Raw genomic sequence first — 18,626 nt, forward strand, 5'->3', positions numbered from 1 at the left:
CATTCAGTGGAGTGATGTTGAGCAGACTGGAGTGGCTGCTTTCATTAGCAGCCTCTATAGCTGCCTTGCTGTCACCTAGTTAAACCTGGCTTGTGGATTGGCTGGACCCTTAGGACTCACAGATAATGACCTCAGATGACTTGTGAGGCTCAGAACATGCAGGCTCAGGGATGACTCATCAGGCTCAGAACACTCATCACAAGAAGTGAGCGAAGACAATTTTAAAAATTGCTCTATCATTTTGCTTTTCTGTTGCTTTCCTTCCCTCCTGTCCTACCTCTATTTTGTTCATTTGGATTCTAAAATATTTGGGTCTGTGAATTTATCATTTTACATGTCTATAAAGCCTTTGATACCAATGGTGCTATATAAATATTAAAATCAGTGTACCCAGCTCTAAAATGGATCATCATCTGGTTTGGTAGCTCTTCCCATGATGGTGTGACAGACCAGATTACCCATAAACTCTGCTGCTTTTTCCAACAGATATAGCTAAACAATAGTAAGTTACTGAATAGCTCTATCTTTTCTTTGGTTTTTGTTTTACAAGATTACTGTTAAGCAAGTTTGTACTGGTTTTTACGTTTCAGCATTTCCTACATCTACCATTAGATGGCAGTGCTCACTTTTATTTGCACCTCCGTCCTAGTCTGTCTGAGATTTAAAGCCAATTTCACTATACTGTACAACAGAGTATAAGAGTGATTTTCTAAATGTGATCAAGTTTATCAGGACCAAAAGACATCTAATAATAGAAGGCCATACTAAAATCAACCAATGGTCCATCCTCCAGCACAGGTTCATTGCTGGCTTCTTCAGGGGAAGGTTTAAAACCTTCATAATTCAACTAAGTGTGCAACACTGCCCTATTGGGAATTATTTTCCTGAACCCAAATGATGAGCAGCATATATCTGGAAGCATGATACATTAGACAGGATACTGGACTGGGGGACAACTTTGGTTTTGTTTCCAACTTTACCATCAATTTGCTAAACGATTGTGGTCAAGTTACATCACTCCTCAGTGCCTCAGATTGTTTTTACAGCCGGAAATCTGAGGCACTGAGACCCACAAGTTATTTATGTGTTGCATAAAAAGCATGTCAGAGTGCCCTCTTCTGGGAATGAGCAAAACAGAAGTGCCCAATTAAGACTTTTCTATACCATTCATTAAGCCAGGTGACAATCCTATTTCCATTTTTCTTCTTTCTCCTCTAAACAGTGCTGGCCTTTTAATCTCTCTAAATGTCTCAATTTCAGTTGCTTTTTTCCAGACCTCTTCTCTTTCTGCTTTGCTTTTTTGAAATGAAGGAATGCACCCTAAGCTCAACAGTCAAAGTGAAGAGGTATCATTGATTTGCATAATCGAAACATTGTATTTTCTGAAAGTTTCTTTTTTCATCTTTTGGCTGTGATTGCACACTGGGCCAGACAATGTCACTGATCTGTCTAATTTTGGAAGGAAGGGTGCAGATGTTTACATAAGGTAATGCAAAATGTTGTATTTATTTCAGAACCCGGGAGAGTATGTGAATAGTACACACTGTTCAATCCAATGTACATTGCCTTGCACTGGTCTACAGATTTATGGTGAATATATTCAAACACACAGATACACAACTTACCATGTACTGTTTCGTTGCATATAAGAGCAATTACTGCCACATCGTTAGCACAGGGGCATTTTGACACTGTGATATTTATTACATTGGGTATTAGAGCATTAATTTCAGTAGAGTGCATTAGTTTGCCAAGACTCCATTGAAGAAGAGGCTCTGCAAAAGAAAAAAAAGTCTAGATGTTTAAAATATGCCAAAGCATACACTGCATGTTTATTTAACCATCCTTACCACCTTTATATTTCATCGATAAACAGAAGACAAATATAATTCATTATAAGAGGCTAAGTAAAAAATGAACCTAAAGTGCCTTCACATTTGGAGTGCAATAGAGAAAGAATGTGCATGTGGACAAGTGCATATGTAAGGGCTTGCCTACACTACAGACGCTACAGTGGCACAGCTCCTGCACTGCAGCTGGGCTGCTGTAGCATAGACACTTGTTAGCATAGATACTTGTGTTTGTTTTAAACCTGTCACAGTGACAATGGATTTTCCCCATCACTAGAGTAAATCCACCCCTATGAGAGGAGGTAGGCAGGTTGATGGAAGAATTCATTCATTGACCTACCAGAGTCTACACTGTGGCTTAGGTTCGGCTTAACTATGTCTCTCAAGGGTGTGAAAATTTTTAGGTGTAGACCAGGTCTAAAATGAAGGATGCCATTGAAATACAAAATATGTTAATCACATGAAAAAGAAAGTGCAATGGCAAAGCACGCTTGCATGCAGCTTAGTGAAGAATGCATATCCTGCTGCTTAAAATAAAATTATGCACACAAAACAATGTTAAAAGAACATTATTGAGATTGCAAAGTCAAGCACTCAAGAGTTAGGAAATACCAGTGCAACCTTATTTCAGCCCCCTCTATGCATTGACAGTCTTTAATTGAATGCTCACATACTATTTTTTCCACACCCGCTTCCAGTCTCCTTTCCCAACCAGTCCCAGTTCCCCCTCTTCTCACCCCAATTCCTTGTCCCCACAGCTTTCTTGCCCAGCCAGGCCCAGTTATTCCTTCCTGACTCCTCATCCAATCTGTCTCCCCACCCCTACGCAGACTCTCAGTTCTAGTCTCCATCCCGGGGTTCTTCATCCAATCTGTCGCTCCTCATCTCAGTCTCCATCTAGCCAATCCCATTTCTCTCCCCACATCCCAGCTCCTTGTCAGAACTCTATCCCTCTTCCTCCCCCACTGATTCCTACTCCCAGCCTTCCCTTCCCCCAGCTTCTTGTCCAACCTCAGTATACCCCTACCCCAGCCAAATGGGTCCCAGCCTCCCCTCCTGTTTCCCTCAGTGGCTCCCAGTCTTCTTCCTCCAACTACCATTCTTAGTTTCCTTGCCCAACCAGTCCCACCCTCCCCTCCCAAAAGCTGGTCTCCCCATCTTCTCTCTCAGTCCGTTCTAGTCTCCCCTTCTGACTCCTCAGTTTCTCGCCCTTCTTCAGCTCCAGTCTCTCCAGACTTCCTTCCAATAAGAACATAAGAATGGCCATACTGGGTCAGACCAAAGGTCCATCAAGCCCAGTATCCTGTCCTCTTGACAGTGGCCAATGGCAGGTGCCCCAAAGGGAATGAACAGACGGTTATCATCAAGTGATCAATGCCCTGTCACCCAATCCCAGCTTCTGGCAAACAGAGGCTAGGGACACCATTCCTGCCCATTCTGGCTAATAGCTATTAATGGACCTATCTTCCATGAATCTATCTAGCTTCCTTTTGAACCATGTTATAGTACTGGCCTTCACAACACCCTCTGGCAAGGAGTTCCAGAGGTTGACAGTACGTTGCGTGAAAAAATACTTCCTTGTGTTTGTTTTAAACCTCCTACCTATTAATTTCATTTGGTGGCCTCCTGTTCTTGTATTATGAGAAGGAGTAAATAACACTTCCTTATTTACTTTCTCTATACCACTCATGATTTTATAGACCTCTATCATATCCCCACTTGGCCCTGGTCTACAGGTCAAATTTAGCAGTGTTAGATCGATTTAACCCTGCACCTGTCCACACGACGAAGCCATTTTTGTCGACTTAAAGGGCTCTTAAAATCGATTTCTGTACTCCTCCCCGATGAGGGGATTAGCGCTGAAATCTACATCGCTGGGTTGAATTTGGGGTAGTGTGGATGAAATTCGACGGTATTGGCCTTTGGGAGCTAACCTAGAGGTTCCATTGTGACCGCTCTGGACAGCACTTTCAACTCAGATGCACTAGCCAGGTACACAGGAAAAGCACTGGGAACTTTTGAGTTTCGTTTCCTGTTTGGCCAGCGTGGCGAGCTCATCAGCAGAGGTGACCATGCAGTCCCAGAATCGCAAAAGAGCTCCAGCATGGACCGAACAGGAGGTACTGGATCTGATCGCTGTATGGGGAGACGAATCTGTGCTATCAGAACTCTGTTCCAAAAGACGAAATGCCAATATATTTGAAAAAAAATCTCCAAGGGCATGATGGACAGAGGCTATAAACAGGGACCCGCAGCAGTGCCGTGTGAAAATTAAGGAGCTCAGGCAAGCCTACCAAAAAGCCAAAGAGGCAAACGGCCACTCCGGGTCAGAGCCCCAGACATGCCGCTTCTATGCCCCTACCACTACCCCACCCCTGTCCGTGGACACTTGCAAGGGGGGAGTCTCACGCAACAGGGATGATGATTTTGGGGATGAGGAAGATGATGATGATGAGGAGGAGAGTGCACAACAGGCAAGCAGAGAAACCGTTCTCCCCGACAGCCAGGAACTGTTTCTCACCCTGGAGCCAATACCCTCCTAAGGCGGGCTCCCGGACCATGAAGCCGGACAAGGCACCTCTGGTGAGCGTACCTTTGTAAATATAATACATGGTTTAAAAGCAAGCATGTTTAATGATTAATTTGCCCTGAAGACTTGGGATGCATTCGCGGCCAGTACAGCTACTGGAAAAGTCTGTTAACATGTCGGGGGATGGAACGTAAATCCTCCAGGGACATTATTAAGGGGACATTCAGAGGCGGCCATTCCTGCTGGGCTGCTTGCCTGTGGCTGAAAAGAAATCATCCCCGCTTTTAGCCACGCAGTGGAGTGTTCACACTGAGCTGTTCACGTTTGTCTGGCAGGGATCTTCCCTGATACTAGTCATGCAGTGGGAGGAGGGGTGAAGCGATTATCCCAGAGAATTGGGGGTGGGGGGGTTAGTTGGGTTTGTGCTGCACGTTAACCCAAAAACTGCAGCCCCTCCTTTTAAATGGCCAACCCAACGGGTGCTTGGTATGGGAAAGGAGGGCGCTGCTGTTTGAAACCATTCCCACATGTTATGAAGGTTGAAGAAGCCAAAAGACTGTGGCTTACCCATGGCTGCCTGCAAGCCAAATTCTGTTGCCCGGCCCTGCGTGTGTGATCTCTCACACCAAATCAGCAGGCCCTCAATATAAGAGGCAAAATGCGACCTTGTACCAAAAGCACATGTGCTATGTAATGTTAACAGCTTGGTTCACTGTGAAAGAGTCTACCCGTTGTTCTCTAAAATGTGTCTTTTTAAATACTATTCTCCCTTTTTTTCCTCCCATAGCTGCAAATGTTTCAACGCTCCTCTTATCTCCGTCCCAGAGGCTACTGCAGATAAGAAGGTGAAAAAAACGCACTCGCGATGAAATGTTCTCTGAGCTCATGCAGTCCTCCTGCACTGAAAGAGTGCAGCAGAATGCGTGGAGGCAAACAATGGCAGAGTACAGGAAAGCAGAAAATGAACGCGAGGACAGGAGGGACGAGCAAGAGGAGAGGTGGCAGCAGTGTGATGAGAAGAGGCAGGAAACAATGCTGAGGCTACTAGGGTATCAAACTGATATGCTCCGGCATCTGGTGGAGCTGCAGGAAAGGCAGCAGGAGCACAGACTGCCGCTGCAGCCCCTGTGTAACCGCCTGCCCTCCTCCCCAAGTTCCATAGCCTCCTCACCCAGACGCCCTCCACCTGGACTGCCCAAGCAACAGAAGGCTGGCATTCAATAAGTTTTGAAGTACAGTGTGGCCTTGTCCTTCCCTCCTCCCCTCATCCACCACCCCACCCAGTGCTTCGCTCCTCCTGCACCCGTCCCGGGCTACCTTGGCAGTTATCCCCCTATTTGTGTGATGAATTAATAAAGAATGCATGATTTTGAAACAATGACTTTATTGCCTCTGCAAGCGGTGATCGAAGTGGGGAGGGCGGCTGGCTTACAGGGAAGTAGAGTGAACCAAGGGGCCGGGTTTTCATCAAGAAGAAACAAACAGAAGTGTCACACCGTACCCTGGCCAGTCATGAAACTGGTTTTCAGAGCTTCTCTGATGCACAGTGTGCGCCGCTGTGCTCTTCTAATTGCCCTAGTGTCTGGCTGCGCGTAATCAGTGGCCAGGCGATTTGCCTCAACCTCCCACCCTGCCATAAACATCTCTGCCTTACTCTCACAGATATTGTGGAGCACACAGCAAGCAGCAATAACAATGGGAATATTGGTTTCGCTGAGGTCTAACTGAGTCAGTAAACTGCGCCAGTGCGCTTTTAAACGTCCAAATGCACATTCTACCACCATTCTACTTTTGCTCAGCCTAAAGTTGAACAGTTCCTTACTACTGTCCAGGGTGCCTGTGTATGGCTTCATGAGCCATGGCATCAAGGGGTAGGCTGGGTCCCCAAGGATAACATTTCAAGGGGCATTTCAACATCCCCAACAGTTATTTTCTGGTCTGAGAAATAAGTCTCTTCCTGCAACTATTCAAACAGACCAGAGTTCCTGAAGATGCAAGCATCATGTACCTTTCCCGGCCATCCCACGCTGATGTCGGTGAAACATCCCTTGTGATCCACCAGTGCTTGCAGCACCATTGAGAAGTACCCCTTGCGGTTTATGTACTGGCTGCCAAGGTGGTCCAGTCCCGAGATAGGGATATGCGTTCCGTCTATTGCCACACCACAGTTAGGGAATCCCATTGCAGCAAAGCCATCCTCAGGATAATGCATGAGGTGTTTACAATGCTCATAACTGCCACAGTGACCTGAGTGGGCTCCATGCTTGCCATGGTATGGTGTCTGCAGGAGAGCAGAGTTGCAGTGGAAGCGGTTGCTGACGACGAATGCCATGAGAATAGATATTTATAGAGAACGACGAGAGGACCTGTGAGGTGGATTCATGAGAGCAGGAGAGCAGAGTTGCAGTGGAAGCAGTGGAGGACAACTTTTAGCACCATGCACATTTCCCGAGGAAGAACACATATACCCGGGAGCCCATGACAGACAACATGGAGAAACTCGCTATTGAGACAATAGCAGCAGAGCAGAGTTGCAGCGGAAGCGGTGGATGACGACCATTAGCAGTCCTACTGCACCATCTGCTGAAAGCAGTATGGCGTCCGCAAGGAAAAAAGGTGCAAAACGATTATCTGCTGTTGCTTTCACAGAGGGAGAGTCGACTGACGACATGTACCCAAAACCACCCGCGATAATGTTTTTGCCCCATCAGGTATTGGGAGCTTAACCCAGAATTCCAATGAGCGGCAGAGACTGTGGGAACTGTGGGATAGCTACCCACAGTGCACCTCTCCATAAGTCGATGCTAGCCAAGGGAGTGAGGACGCACTCCGTCGACTTAATGCGCTTAGTGTGGACATACACAATTGACTGTATAAAATAGATTTCTAAAAATCAACTTCTATAATATTGACCTAATTTCGTAGTGTAGACATACTCTTAGTCGCCTCTTTTCCAAGCTGAAAAGTCCCAGTCTTATTAATCTCTCCTCATTTGGAAGCCGTTCTATACCCCAATCATTTTTGTTGCCCTTTTCTGAACTTTTTCCAATTCCAATTTCTATTTTTTGAGATGGGGCGACCACATCTGCATGCAGTATTCAAGGTGTGGGCATACCACGGATTTATATAGAGGCAATATGATATTTTCTGTCTTATTATCTATCACTTTCTTGATGATTCCCAACATTCTGTACATTTTTTTTTTAAACTGCCACTGCATATTGAGTGGATTTCATAGAACTATCCACAATGACTCCAAGATCTCTTTCTTGAATGGTAACAGCTAATTTAGACCCCATCATTGTATATGTACAGTTAGGATTATGTTTTAATGTGCATTACTTTGCATTTATCAACATGAAATTTCATCTATTTTGTTGCCCAGTCACCCAGTTTTAGGAGATCCTTTTGTAGCTCTTCACAGTCTGCCTGGGCCTTAACTATCTTGAATAGTTTTGTATCATCTGCAAATTTTGCCACCTCACTGTTTAACCCCTTTCCAGATAGTTTATGAATATGTTAAATAGGATTGGGCCCAGTACAGATCCCTGGGGGACACCACTATTTACCCCTCTCCATTCTGAAAACTGACCATTTATACCTACCCTTTGTTTCCTATCTTTTAGCCAGTTACCAATCCATGAGAGAACCTTCCCTCTTACCCCATGACTACGTATTTTGCTTATGAGCCTTTGGTGAGAGACCTTGTCAAAGGCTTTCTGAAAATCTAAATACACTATATCCACTGGATCTTCTTTGTAAGCATGCTTGTTGACCCCCTCAAAGAATTCTAGTAGATTGGTGAGCCATGATTTCCCTTTACAAAAACCATGTTGACTATTTCCCAACAAATTAAGTTCATCTATGTGTCTGACAATTTTGTTCTTTATGATAGTTTCAACCAATCTGCCCGATACCAAAGTGAGGCTTACTGGCGTACTCCTTTCCCTCCCCCAGTCTAGATTTTGTCCCCTTTGCATTCAGATCAGATGGCTTCCTCCCCCACACTACTTGGGTGCCGGCGGGGGGGAAGGTGTCATTGAGAGCACAGGAGAGATGAGCTCTGTAATCTCACTTCCTGTGCATAGCCCCACCCAGGACCAGAACAGTGTCTCCTTCTGAGCCTCTGAACTGAAGCATACACCATACCCACAGAGTAAATGAGTATGTGTAGTGTATTCAGCACTAGGAGCTGTGAGGGGGTGGCACATGCTCAGTGAGGATGGAATCTCTAGATCCGAACTGTTAAAAGCCAAGCAATCTCTACTGAGGATGTTTCAGAGTAGCAGCCATGTTAGTCTGTATTCACAAAAAGAAAAGGAGCACTAGTGGCACCTTAGAGACTAACCAATTTATTTGCGCATAAGCTTTTGTGAGCTACAGCATCCGATGAAGTGAGCTGTAGCTCACGAAAGCTTATGCTCAAATAAATTGGTTAGTCTCTAAGGTGCCACTAGTACGCCTTTTCTTTTTACTGAGGATGTGCAAACTGTGATTTTTCAAAGGTTTATAACTTACTGTGACAGGATGCTATCAGCAGCACCCAGTTTACTGACATTGCAGCAGCCTGCTGCAAGCCTAGCTGAGGGCAATTACACATTCTCTGGGGATTGTGAGCACCTGGCTGACAATCACTGAGCTAACAAGGTAACTGGGAAGAATATAAGGGGAGGAAACAGGAAGCCAGGGGAACTCAAGGGCAGTGCGAGAAGAGCTCAGCTCAGAGGGTGAGCCAGGGCTGGGGAGTGAGGGCTGCAGGGAAGCTGGTCCTTGTTATTAGCCTGTGTTGCATATTCTTGTGAAGAAAGAGGGAAATAAATGCACACCTTGGTGAAAGAGAAATGGCATGGTGTATGATTGTGACTATGAACCATCTGAACTGGCCAGGCAGTGAGGTTCACCAGGTAGTGATGGAGGCACTTCGAGTAGATTTTCACAGGGTCAGGAAAAAGCACAAGGGGTTGGCCTGACACAAATTTTAAGTCCCTGTTCCAAAGCAGGAGGGCTGCTAGATCATTTCAAAGTATTTTTTAATGGGGAAAAACATATTTTCCTCTTAGCCTTGTTCTTGGAAACAGCTGAACTATATTGGCTGAAATTAAAAATATATCAGCCTGAGGCGGACACCAGATATAGAAAACTTCAGCCCAAACCACTGAAATTTCACAAAGTTCTAAGCAACTGAAAACAGGAGATTTTTCATGGGAAGTATGAGCAGCCTTAATTAGGCAGTGTTGCCAGTTCCTCCAATAATAACCATGTTACAAGACTATAGATTTGATAAAGAAATTAAGAAGGCTCTTGAGTTTGCTTTACAGAAGGGATATAGTTTTCTAATAAAATTAACTGAAAAAGGTGCACTGATCATCTTGTTATATCTTTCTACAGACAGAACTTTTTAGATGAACTCTGTCCTGTAGTGATGTTGTACAATAACTGTATGAATATGATTAAGGCATTTTAGCATTTGTAGCCCCAGATTAGAAGAAATTGATTTTTAAAGAATTTTTTCAGTTTTTCCCTAATGGTGTCACTACAGGGCAGAGTTAGGTTACTTGTGTGCTTTAGCAGTATGTTTCCATATCTTAAAATGTTTAGATTTAAGTGTAAGCTTAACTCAGACTAATATCCTTAACTCCATTTTACCAGAGTTTTTATTTTATTTTATTTTTTTAAGAATCCTACACGATTCTCTTTCTAAATGTTTCTTACCTCTAAAAACATCTAGTAGTGTTCCTTCAGTACTAAACAGGTTTAATCCATGATGCATGGTGAATTTTACAAACCATTCCTCTGTTGGAGCAATATCTGGTTGAACATAAAGTGAATACAAATGGATACCATTTAGAGTCTTATAAAAACACAACAGAAAAGTGATTCGCACAGAAGGTTCTTTCTTCATACTTCAGGCTGCCTTCATACAATGGTTTTCCCATAACTTGAATTCACCCAAACTGAATAACTTCCCATGATACCCTGTTTATAAAAGAACCAAACAATTCTGAAGCCCTCATTCAGCCAAAACTCTCATTGAAGTCAATGGGAAGGTCTCTTAAATAAGTACTGAATAAAATTGAGTAAAGCGCATCAGGATCTGGTCCAAAGACCATTCGTTATGTGACTTCATTTCTCAACGTCTCACATAAAAAGGTGACCTAATACACAGAATATATAAGATGTAGTATATCTGGATTTTTAAAAAGCTAAAAGATACGTCTAACTGACTCCTACTCAAAATATTTATCTGCGTTGTCTTGGATACAAACACTACCACACAGAATGAAAAAGAGCTGAAGGACCACCAACTAGGAAACTGCTAATATACAACACATAGAGCTATGTGGCTCTCTAGTCTGACATGGGTTTATTTAACATCTTTATTAAATAAGTAATAGTGGGAGTAAACCAAATAATGAAATTAACAGATTATATTACATTAGGAGGAACTGTGAACGCCAGTGACAGCAGAGAAATATTCCTGCATATATTAGAAAGGAGGACAGAACATAACAAAAGGATTCAGATTGGGAAAGTGAAAACCAATACAGAGGAGGAAAAACAAATAGGAAAAACAGATATGCAAGGCAGGGAATGAACATGGAAAGCCGTAACTCTATAAGAAACAGAGGTGATAATGGACAACAAACAGGAGTTTCCAATGCAATATGCCAGTATAATTTTGGCTACGAAGACATGAAATCTGAACCAGGGAGAAGATAGTCATTGGCAAAGGTTATTCAAAAATAGGTGCCTAAAATTAGGCACCTAAATAAGTCTGGGCTGATTTGTTAAGTGATGAGCACCTTCAGCCGTCACTGAAATTCATTCAGAATTGCATAACTCAATATCAAAAAGATATTAACAAATTAAATGAAGGTGAAGAAAATAAAAATGATTAGATTTGTAAGGAAAGTTTAACAAGGCTAACTATTTACAGAATGGGTAAGAGATTACTATATGGGGACATGATCTATAAGCCTATAAGGGGGGCCAAGAATGAAAAGGACTTACATAGGGTGGTACAAAGCAGCAGCATAGCTAGGACAGAAGAACTGGGTGAGCCCTGGCTTTTGGGTGGGTGGGCAATGATGGGAGGATGTGGGGAGCAGGACAGGAAGGACTGGGGGGTGGGGTGCAGGAGGGATTCCATGCCCTGGAGAGGGGGAGGTGGGGCACAGGAGGGATAGGTTGCCTTGGGGAGGGGGGGCATGAAGGGGAGGGACTGCAGAAGGGATCCAATGCCCTGGGGAGGGGAGTAATAGGGCTAGGGGAGTCTGCCTCCCCCCACTTCCTTTACCGCTCAGCAGGCACCCAGGATGCACAGGCTGCGGGGTGTGCCCATAGGGTGGAGGGGGGGCCCGCTGGGGCTCGAGCTCTGCCCGCCCCTCCCACCCCGGCTTGGTGTCATGTTCTCCTCCTGCTGGTGCCGCGGGCTGCTGTCCCAGTCTCTGGCCCCAGCGCTAGCGCCCCACCATGAGGCAAAGAGCAGGTAAACCTAGTAGTAATGGGATGAAATTAAGAAGAGGAAAACTTCAGTTGAAGTTGAGGGAGAACATGGTGATAGTGATATATATGTAACTAAAAATATAGTTTTTACCTGTATTATATGCAATATTTCTTCTAGGGATATCAATAGTCCAGGTAGACTGATTTTCTTCCTTTCATTAAAAAAAATCAATGCAATATTTTATTTCTCTGTGATTCTAAGTCACACATTTTATTTTTCCCTTTTTCCCATTATTTTCAAAGGGTGTCAAAAACTTTGGGTTAAAATCATCTGTGATGAAATGGAAGCACTGCAATCACACAAACGGCTGTCAGATTCTCTCTTTTATGGTACTTATTCATTACAATTCACACTTTATATCAATACGTAGATGATGGCTAAAACTCATTGAAAAGAATAAGCATGATTCCATTCCTCACCATGAAGCCATGGCAGAGTGAGCTTGGCCCTACAAGTAATTACCCAGGGTTCAAGCTGAAGCATGCACTACTATGGCTTCCCTGCTCCAGTACCCAAATTAGCAAGATTAAAACTAGCTCAGATACGTCAGCTCGAGCTTCAACCACACCCTGTGACTACAGTGTAGGCATGCCTCAGCCTATATTAGGGTGAAGTTAATGGTGATACACCAGGATGTATTTGGCTCATTTGGATCCTTTATCCTTTGCTTCCACCTCATTGAATCCTGGTATCACACCAAACCAGTTCTTCCAGGTGAAGTGTGTAGGATGCATGCAGCTCCATGTGAAGCACATGCTCTTGATCAGTCAGTGAAGGCTGCTCAAAATGCCCACTGCTTTTTACAGCTAGTGCCTGATGCTGCTGCCTTTGTAGCACCCCCACCCCTGAACACAAACAAAAATTATAGCCTGCTCTAAATTTCAAAGGTTTTTCCAGTGTAACTATATCAGCTGGGGGTGGGTGATTTTTTTACTGATATAATTGTACCAATCGAACCCCAGTCTGGACACAGTTATATGGATATAAAGGTGACTTATAGCAGTATAAGTAATTTCCTTTCCTGTACAGAAATAAATTATGCCAAGATAAAGCACTTTCATCCTGGTATAACAGCATCCAACACTAGGGGGAGCTATATCACTTCAACTATACTATGATAGGAGGGGCACTCACTTCCTGAGAGACTCCTAGCGGGCGGGTGTAGTAATACAACCTTTTCCTGCTCCTGGAACCCCACGTAGGTTGCCAGCCTCATTGGACAAATATTCAGTGATGCAGCCCTCTGGCCAAGTCCCATATTCAAAATGCACCACTTCTGGGGCAGCAAAGAGTTCACTAAACTGCCTGCCCCCACCAAGGTCATCAGCCCCATCTCCGGGTCCTCTAAATTGAGCCTAGTTCCCTTCTTAGAGCTTAGGACACTTTGCCAGTGGGGGAACCCAGGCGCGCTCACTAGTCCAGGTTCCAGCCCAGGGACCCTATCCACAGCAGCCCCATATAGCCTCCTTTAATTAGTTGCTGCTGTTTTCCCTGGGCCTCTTCCCACTTGGTCCCTTTGTCTTCACCTGTTACTGTAAGGTTACAGTTCTCAGGTCCTCCCTTTTCCCCCTGTTTCAGTAAATGCAGCCAGTCAAGCTCCTTTGGGCAAAGAGGAGCACCCTTCCTCAGCCCTCTGGTCCCAGCCAGGAATGGCCTGCTAAGGCCCTGCAGCTCCTTTTACCTGAGCCTGCTGGGTTTTGATTAGCTGCTTCCTTGCAGCCTTTGTAGACAGGCCTGGAGGACCCACTTCTGCTGCTCCTTTCCTGGGGCAAGGTGTAGTAGGACCACAGGCCCTCCCGCAGGAGGCCACAAAGGCCTGATGCCCCCTTCACATATACTGATACAGTTACAGAATAGTGGTACAACTTGTGTGTGTAGATAAGGCCTTAGTTAAAGCTCTGGGGATGGCTTGAATAGGTAGCCACAGCAGGACTAGCATTCAGATCTGATTCAACACTGCTGAAATTTCAGACTGTCTCATCAACTGATGTCCCAAAATGGAGGAAATAAGATTTTGTCATATTTATTCTGGGTTGTAATGCACTGTTCGTTCATGCTTTGCAGGCATTTCAGAAGTGTAGGGAAGAAGGGTGGCATCCGGAACCTGAATTTCTGTTTGTTCTGGGTTTAACTCTAATTCCTACCTGCCATTAAAATGGTGCATTTGGAATAGCTTGAAACTTTGAAAGGTTGCAGCATTTCCTTTCTCTGTGCAGATAAGGCTCTGTCATTCCATCCAGATCCCAACCTAGTGCATTTCCTTCTCAATTGGTTTGAAGCTTGCTAGTGGTTTGATTTGCTGGCCTGTAGCTAGCTCTTCTAGGTTCTCCTGAATGTTGCTTTGCCTCCTGTTCCTCTGCCTGTGCCTCCCTATTTGGTGCCCCCTCTCTCCACCTACCTCTCACATTCCATTCCTTACTGCTCCAAATTACACATCTCATATCTCAGAAATAGCCCAAGCCACCACGCACCTGACCCCTTAGCTGGGACTACCATTTCTCCCTACTTCATTCCTGAACTATAAAAAGGTATCAGGTATGAAGGGGTAACATTGAACTCAGCCTTATTTAAGTGCAGTTCTTCTGTATTTGTATCTAATTCTGACAAATGCAAAGGTAATCCAACAGCCTGGTAGAAAGGAAAAAGGGCTAAATGAGAGGAACTGGCTAAAATTGCTTTTTTTACACTGTCCAGTGCTTGCCAAATTACTGTTTATCAAACATGCATTGAAAAAGAACAAAATGTTACCAGTTTCATTCTGAAGTAGAAGATCCCAGAATAGGTACTGTTGAAGATCTGAATGCTGGGAGCAAGCCCTGATGAGGTATATTGCAGAAGAAGCCTTTTTCTGTTCTCCAAAGTATCCTCCTGATTTACATTATATAAATGACAGCTGATTTTCTTTGAGGAGGAAAAAACGCACAAACTTTTAGCAGGGGAACACCTTTCTTCCCCCAACATGCTGCAGTTACCAAAATGATCAAACACTCAACAGGCCAATTTAGGTGGATTAATTAGTGGGATTAGATTGCATATATCAATTTGCCCTGCAAATAAACATATTGTAAATCCATGATCAGCTAGGGCTTCACAGTTATCACTACAATGAAGTTCAGCATGGCTGTAATGTGCAAGTCAACCGTGGGTATAGGAATAAGATTCTCTAGTTCCAAAAGCACAGTCCCCTACCACTTGAGCTGAAAGAGAATCTTCATTAATAGTTATCAGGATAGGGTCAGCTGATGAGTTCTGATTCTGTCAGTAGAGGTAATTACAATGTAATTAAATACAAAACCCGATATTATTACAAAGTTAATTTTCAAAATGTGGCCTCTGCCTATCTGTGTGAAAGCAACTTCACATGCACCATCACTTCTATATGTAAGTTTTACACACTACAGCTATGATTTTTATGCACTAACTGTAAAAGGAAAACAAATTTATGCATGCAAGTCTGAACAATCAGGGTCATCCAAATGTGCAGGCAAATGATCAAAATTTACAAGTGATAGTGTGCAAAAACTACAGTTGCAAATGATTGCAGGTGCACAATTACACACCTATAAAGTACAGGCTTGAGTTTAAACATCAAGATCTGGCTGTAAGATTTTGAAATCTGGAAAGCTTGCCATTGATGCATAAGACAGAACAGAATGCAGGTCTGCAATTAAGTAGTCTTTGCAGCTGCAATAGTAGAAAATGTGTATTTGCCTATGAAATTCAAATGTATGACTCCAAATATATTTTAAAAAGAGGTACTGTATATGCAGTATATCAATGTGCCGTTTTTAGTGTCACATTGGTGATTGTGATGGGGTGGCTGCCCCTTATTGGCAGAAAAGGGGTTAAAAGCAGCCCTAGGGAGGCAGCTAATTAGAAAGGGGCTGAGAGGAGTAGCCAATCATGGTCCAGCAGGCCCATATAAGAAGGGCAGCAGACAGGGGAACTAGAGAGAGTTCCAGGCTGGCTAGTAGGGCCTGCAGGCTGAGGCAAGAGCAGAAGAGGGTGCTGGAGCTGCATGGGAAGTAGTCCTGGGATAATGGACTGTAGCTGTCACTGAGGAAAGTGGCTGGACGGAAACTGCAGGTCCCCTGGAAGAGGAGAACCCAGAGTGTGACACAGCTGGAGGGCAGTGTCATGAAGAGGATGCTGTGGTCCTGGGAGTGACATGGGTCCAGGAGCAGAGGTGACAGTGGGCGAGATACCACCAGAAGAGGGTGCAGAGCTAATTCCCAAGACAGCCAGTCGGATGTGCTGCAGTGGTGAGTTCCACCCTGTCACAGTGACCAAAGTTTGCTTTTGCATAGAGAGAGAGACACACACACACACACAGACAGACGGAATAGTTCTCCTGGGTTAATTCCAGTCTATTGTTAAATATATCTATTAGTAAAAATACTCCGATGAAGAATGGACACATGACGAATACTCAGATCATTTGGTCATTGAGATGTTAGGTAAGAGCAGTAATTCGTTGCAACTCTAGGGGAAATTAGCTTTTTGAATGGTGTCATATCATCGCACTCTTCAATGCCATAGGTCAACTCTAAAATCTAATATGTTACCTTGAGGTCATCATTTAATCAAGCTAATGAGAATTATTTCACGTTTAATCAAGTTCTTATTATACATGACAAGTTTACATATATGGTAACTCCTTCAACTCCTAAGAGGAATTAATTCACAGTCCTTGGATTATAATAAAATAGTAAACCACAGTGCTGTACTTTTTATCTATATGCATTGAACAATTACAAATATAAAGCTTAATTGGGAACTTACCAAATTTTGTGAACCAAGGTACAATTTAATGACTTTGGGCTTTGGGCTTGCATCATCTAATGGTTCAGAATAGCAAGAGAAACTTGAATTCTCCTTCACTGAGGGAGACAAAAATATAGTTTAATCATTAAAATAGCCTTTATAGAAATGTCTGTTAAAGCTAAATATTAATTTTGGAAAGGAAAAAGACAGTGTACTAACCTGTATTAAGTATAAGGAAAATTAGCAAGCACATTATAGAAAAAAATTACACTCATCTATCAGGACCTGATCATAGAAATGTAGGACTGGAAGGGACCTTGATAGGTCATCTAGTCCAGACGAGCTGAGGCAGGACCAAGTAAATGTAGACCAGGCCTGACAGGTGTTTGTCCAACCTGTTCGTAAAAACCTCTAATAATAGAGATTCCACAACTTCCCAAGGTAATGTGTTCGAGTGCACCTCCCTTAACTTTTAGGGAAGTGGTGGAATCTCCTTCCTTAGAAGTTTTTAAGATCAGGCTTGACAAAGCCCTGGCTGGGATAATTTAGTTGGGGACTGGTCCTGCTTTGAGCAGGGGGTTGGACTAGATGACCTCCTGAGGTCCCTTCCAACCCTGATATTCTATGATTCTATGATACCTTGACAGTTAGAAAGTTATTCCTAATGTCTAATCTTTGGTGCAATTTAAGACCATTACTTGTCCTGTCCTCAGTGGTTAAGGAGAATAATTTCTCACCCACCTCTTTATAATAACCTCTCACATACTTGAAGACTGTTATCATGTCTCCCCTCATTCTTCTCTTTTCCAGATTAAACAAATCCAGTTTTTTCAGTCTTTCCTCATAAATCATGTTTCTTAGACCTTTAATGATTTTTGTTGCTCTCCTCTGTACTTTCTCCAGTATGTTCACATCTTTCCCAAAGCATGGTGCCCAGAAGTGGACACAATACTCCAGTTGAGTATCAGTGCTGATCAGAGTGTAAGAATTACTTCTCCCATCTTGCTTTCAAGACTCCTGCTAATACATCCCAGAAGGATATTCACTATTTTTCCAACAATATTACATTGTTGACTCTCATTTAGTTCGTGGTCCACTATAATGCCAGTAACATCATGTGACTATTAAAAGCAATCTTTAAGGCTCTAGTTCCGGACACAAATTTCAGAGTGCCTGCTGATTTTCAGGTATGAATTAGAAAAAGTTCTACAGCACTCCTTTTGTCTGGCATTTCTACAACACTTCCCCACAAGGGTATCTGAATGATTAACATGGTAAATTAAATCTGTATATTTTTGCCCATAATGGACATTCATATTGGATTCTACTCTTTGCCACTCTCGGAGCTCTGCTTGGTTAGGCTGTGAGTGTGTGTGAGTCCAAAGGCACTGATTTTGAATGAAATACCCGAGCCAAAGTCTGACTGCTTTGAAGAATATGGCTAGATGCATCTTTTTGCAAAAGCTTTCCCATCATAATGAACAACCACGAAATACTCACAACCCAACCAAGCAGGCGTTATTTGAATCTCTCACTAGCTACTGTTGTGGGCATTATCTGTCTTCTTCCAGCAGAATACAGTTTTCTCAGGGTGATGTAGGTAGCTAGGTATTTTGTAATGAAGCTGGGTTGTGATCCATTGATGGCTTTGTAGAACAATGCTAAAGCCGAGAAATTGGCATTGAAAACAATTTTGGAGGGAGAGGGGAATGCAGAAATCTGTCGTGTGATCTCAATGGCTTCTTTTGCTGAAAAGACAGGCTGCTTCATTCTCCGCAAGCTGGAGTTTCAGTATTACTTCTACCTTCAACTCTAGGAGCAATCTTACATTAATTATATTGGTTGTGACAAATGCATGGATTGTTGTTGTCAAGTCTTCATCTTAAAGGAATATGCGCAGTTTTCTAGCAAGCTGAAGGTGGAAGAAAGCATCTCACCTGTGTCAGTATCTGGGCATCCAGTGTGAGTGACGAAT

The 18,626-nt window shown here is 43.4% G+C and overlaps 1 protein-coding gene across 1 annotated transcript in view; it reads right to left on the bottom strand.

The window, feature by feature from the left end:
• Positions 1 to 18,421, bottom strand: part of CATSPERB (catsper channel auxiliary subunit beta) — a 95,326-nt gene extending 76,905 nt beyond the window's left edge. The window contains exons 1-6 of the mRNA XM_074956694.1: positions 18,187 to 18,421; positions 16,670 to 16,767; positions 14,636 to 14,788; positions 11,978 to 12,038; positions 10,093 to 10,188; positions 1,626 to 1,775 (exon numbers count right to left, since the gene is read on the bottom strand). Of these exons, the coding sequence (XP_074812795.1) occupies positions 1,626 to 1,775; positions 10,093 to 10,188; positions 11,978 to 12,038; positions 14,636 to 14,788; positions 16,670 to 16,767; positions 18,187 to 18,421 (793 nt within the window). The remainder of the gene's footprint in view (positions 1 to 1,625; positions 1,776 to 10,092; positions 10,189 to 11,977; positions 12,039 to 14,635; positions 14,789 to 16,669; positions 16,768 to 18,186) is intronic.
• Between the last annotated feature and the right edge of the window lie 205 nt (positions 18,422 to 18,626).

The sequence above is a fragment of the Natator depressus genome, chromosome 6, assembly GCF_965152275.1.
Source record: "Natator depressus isolate rNatDep1 chromosome 6, rNatDep2.hap1, whole genome shotgun sequence".
Classification (NCBI taxonomy): Eukaryota; Metazoa; Chordata; order Testudines; family Cheloniidae; genus Natator; species Natator depressus.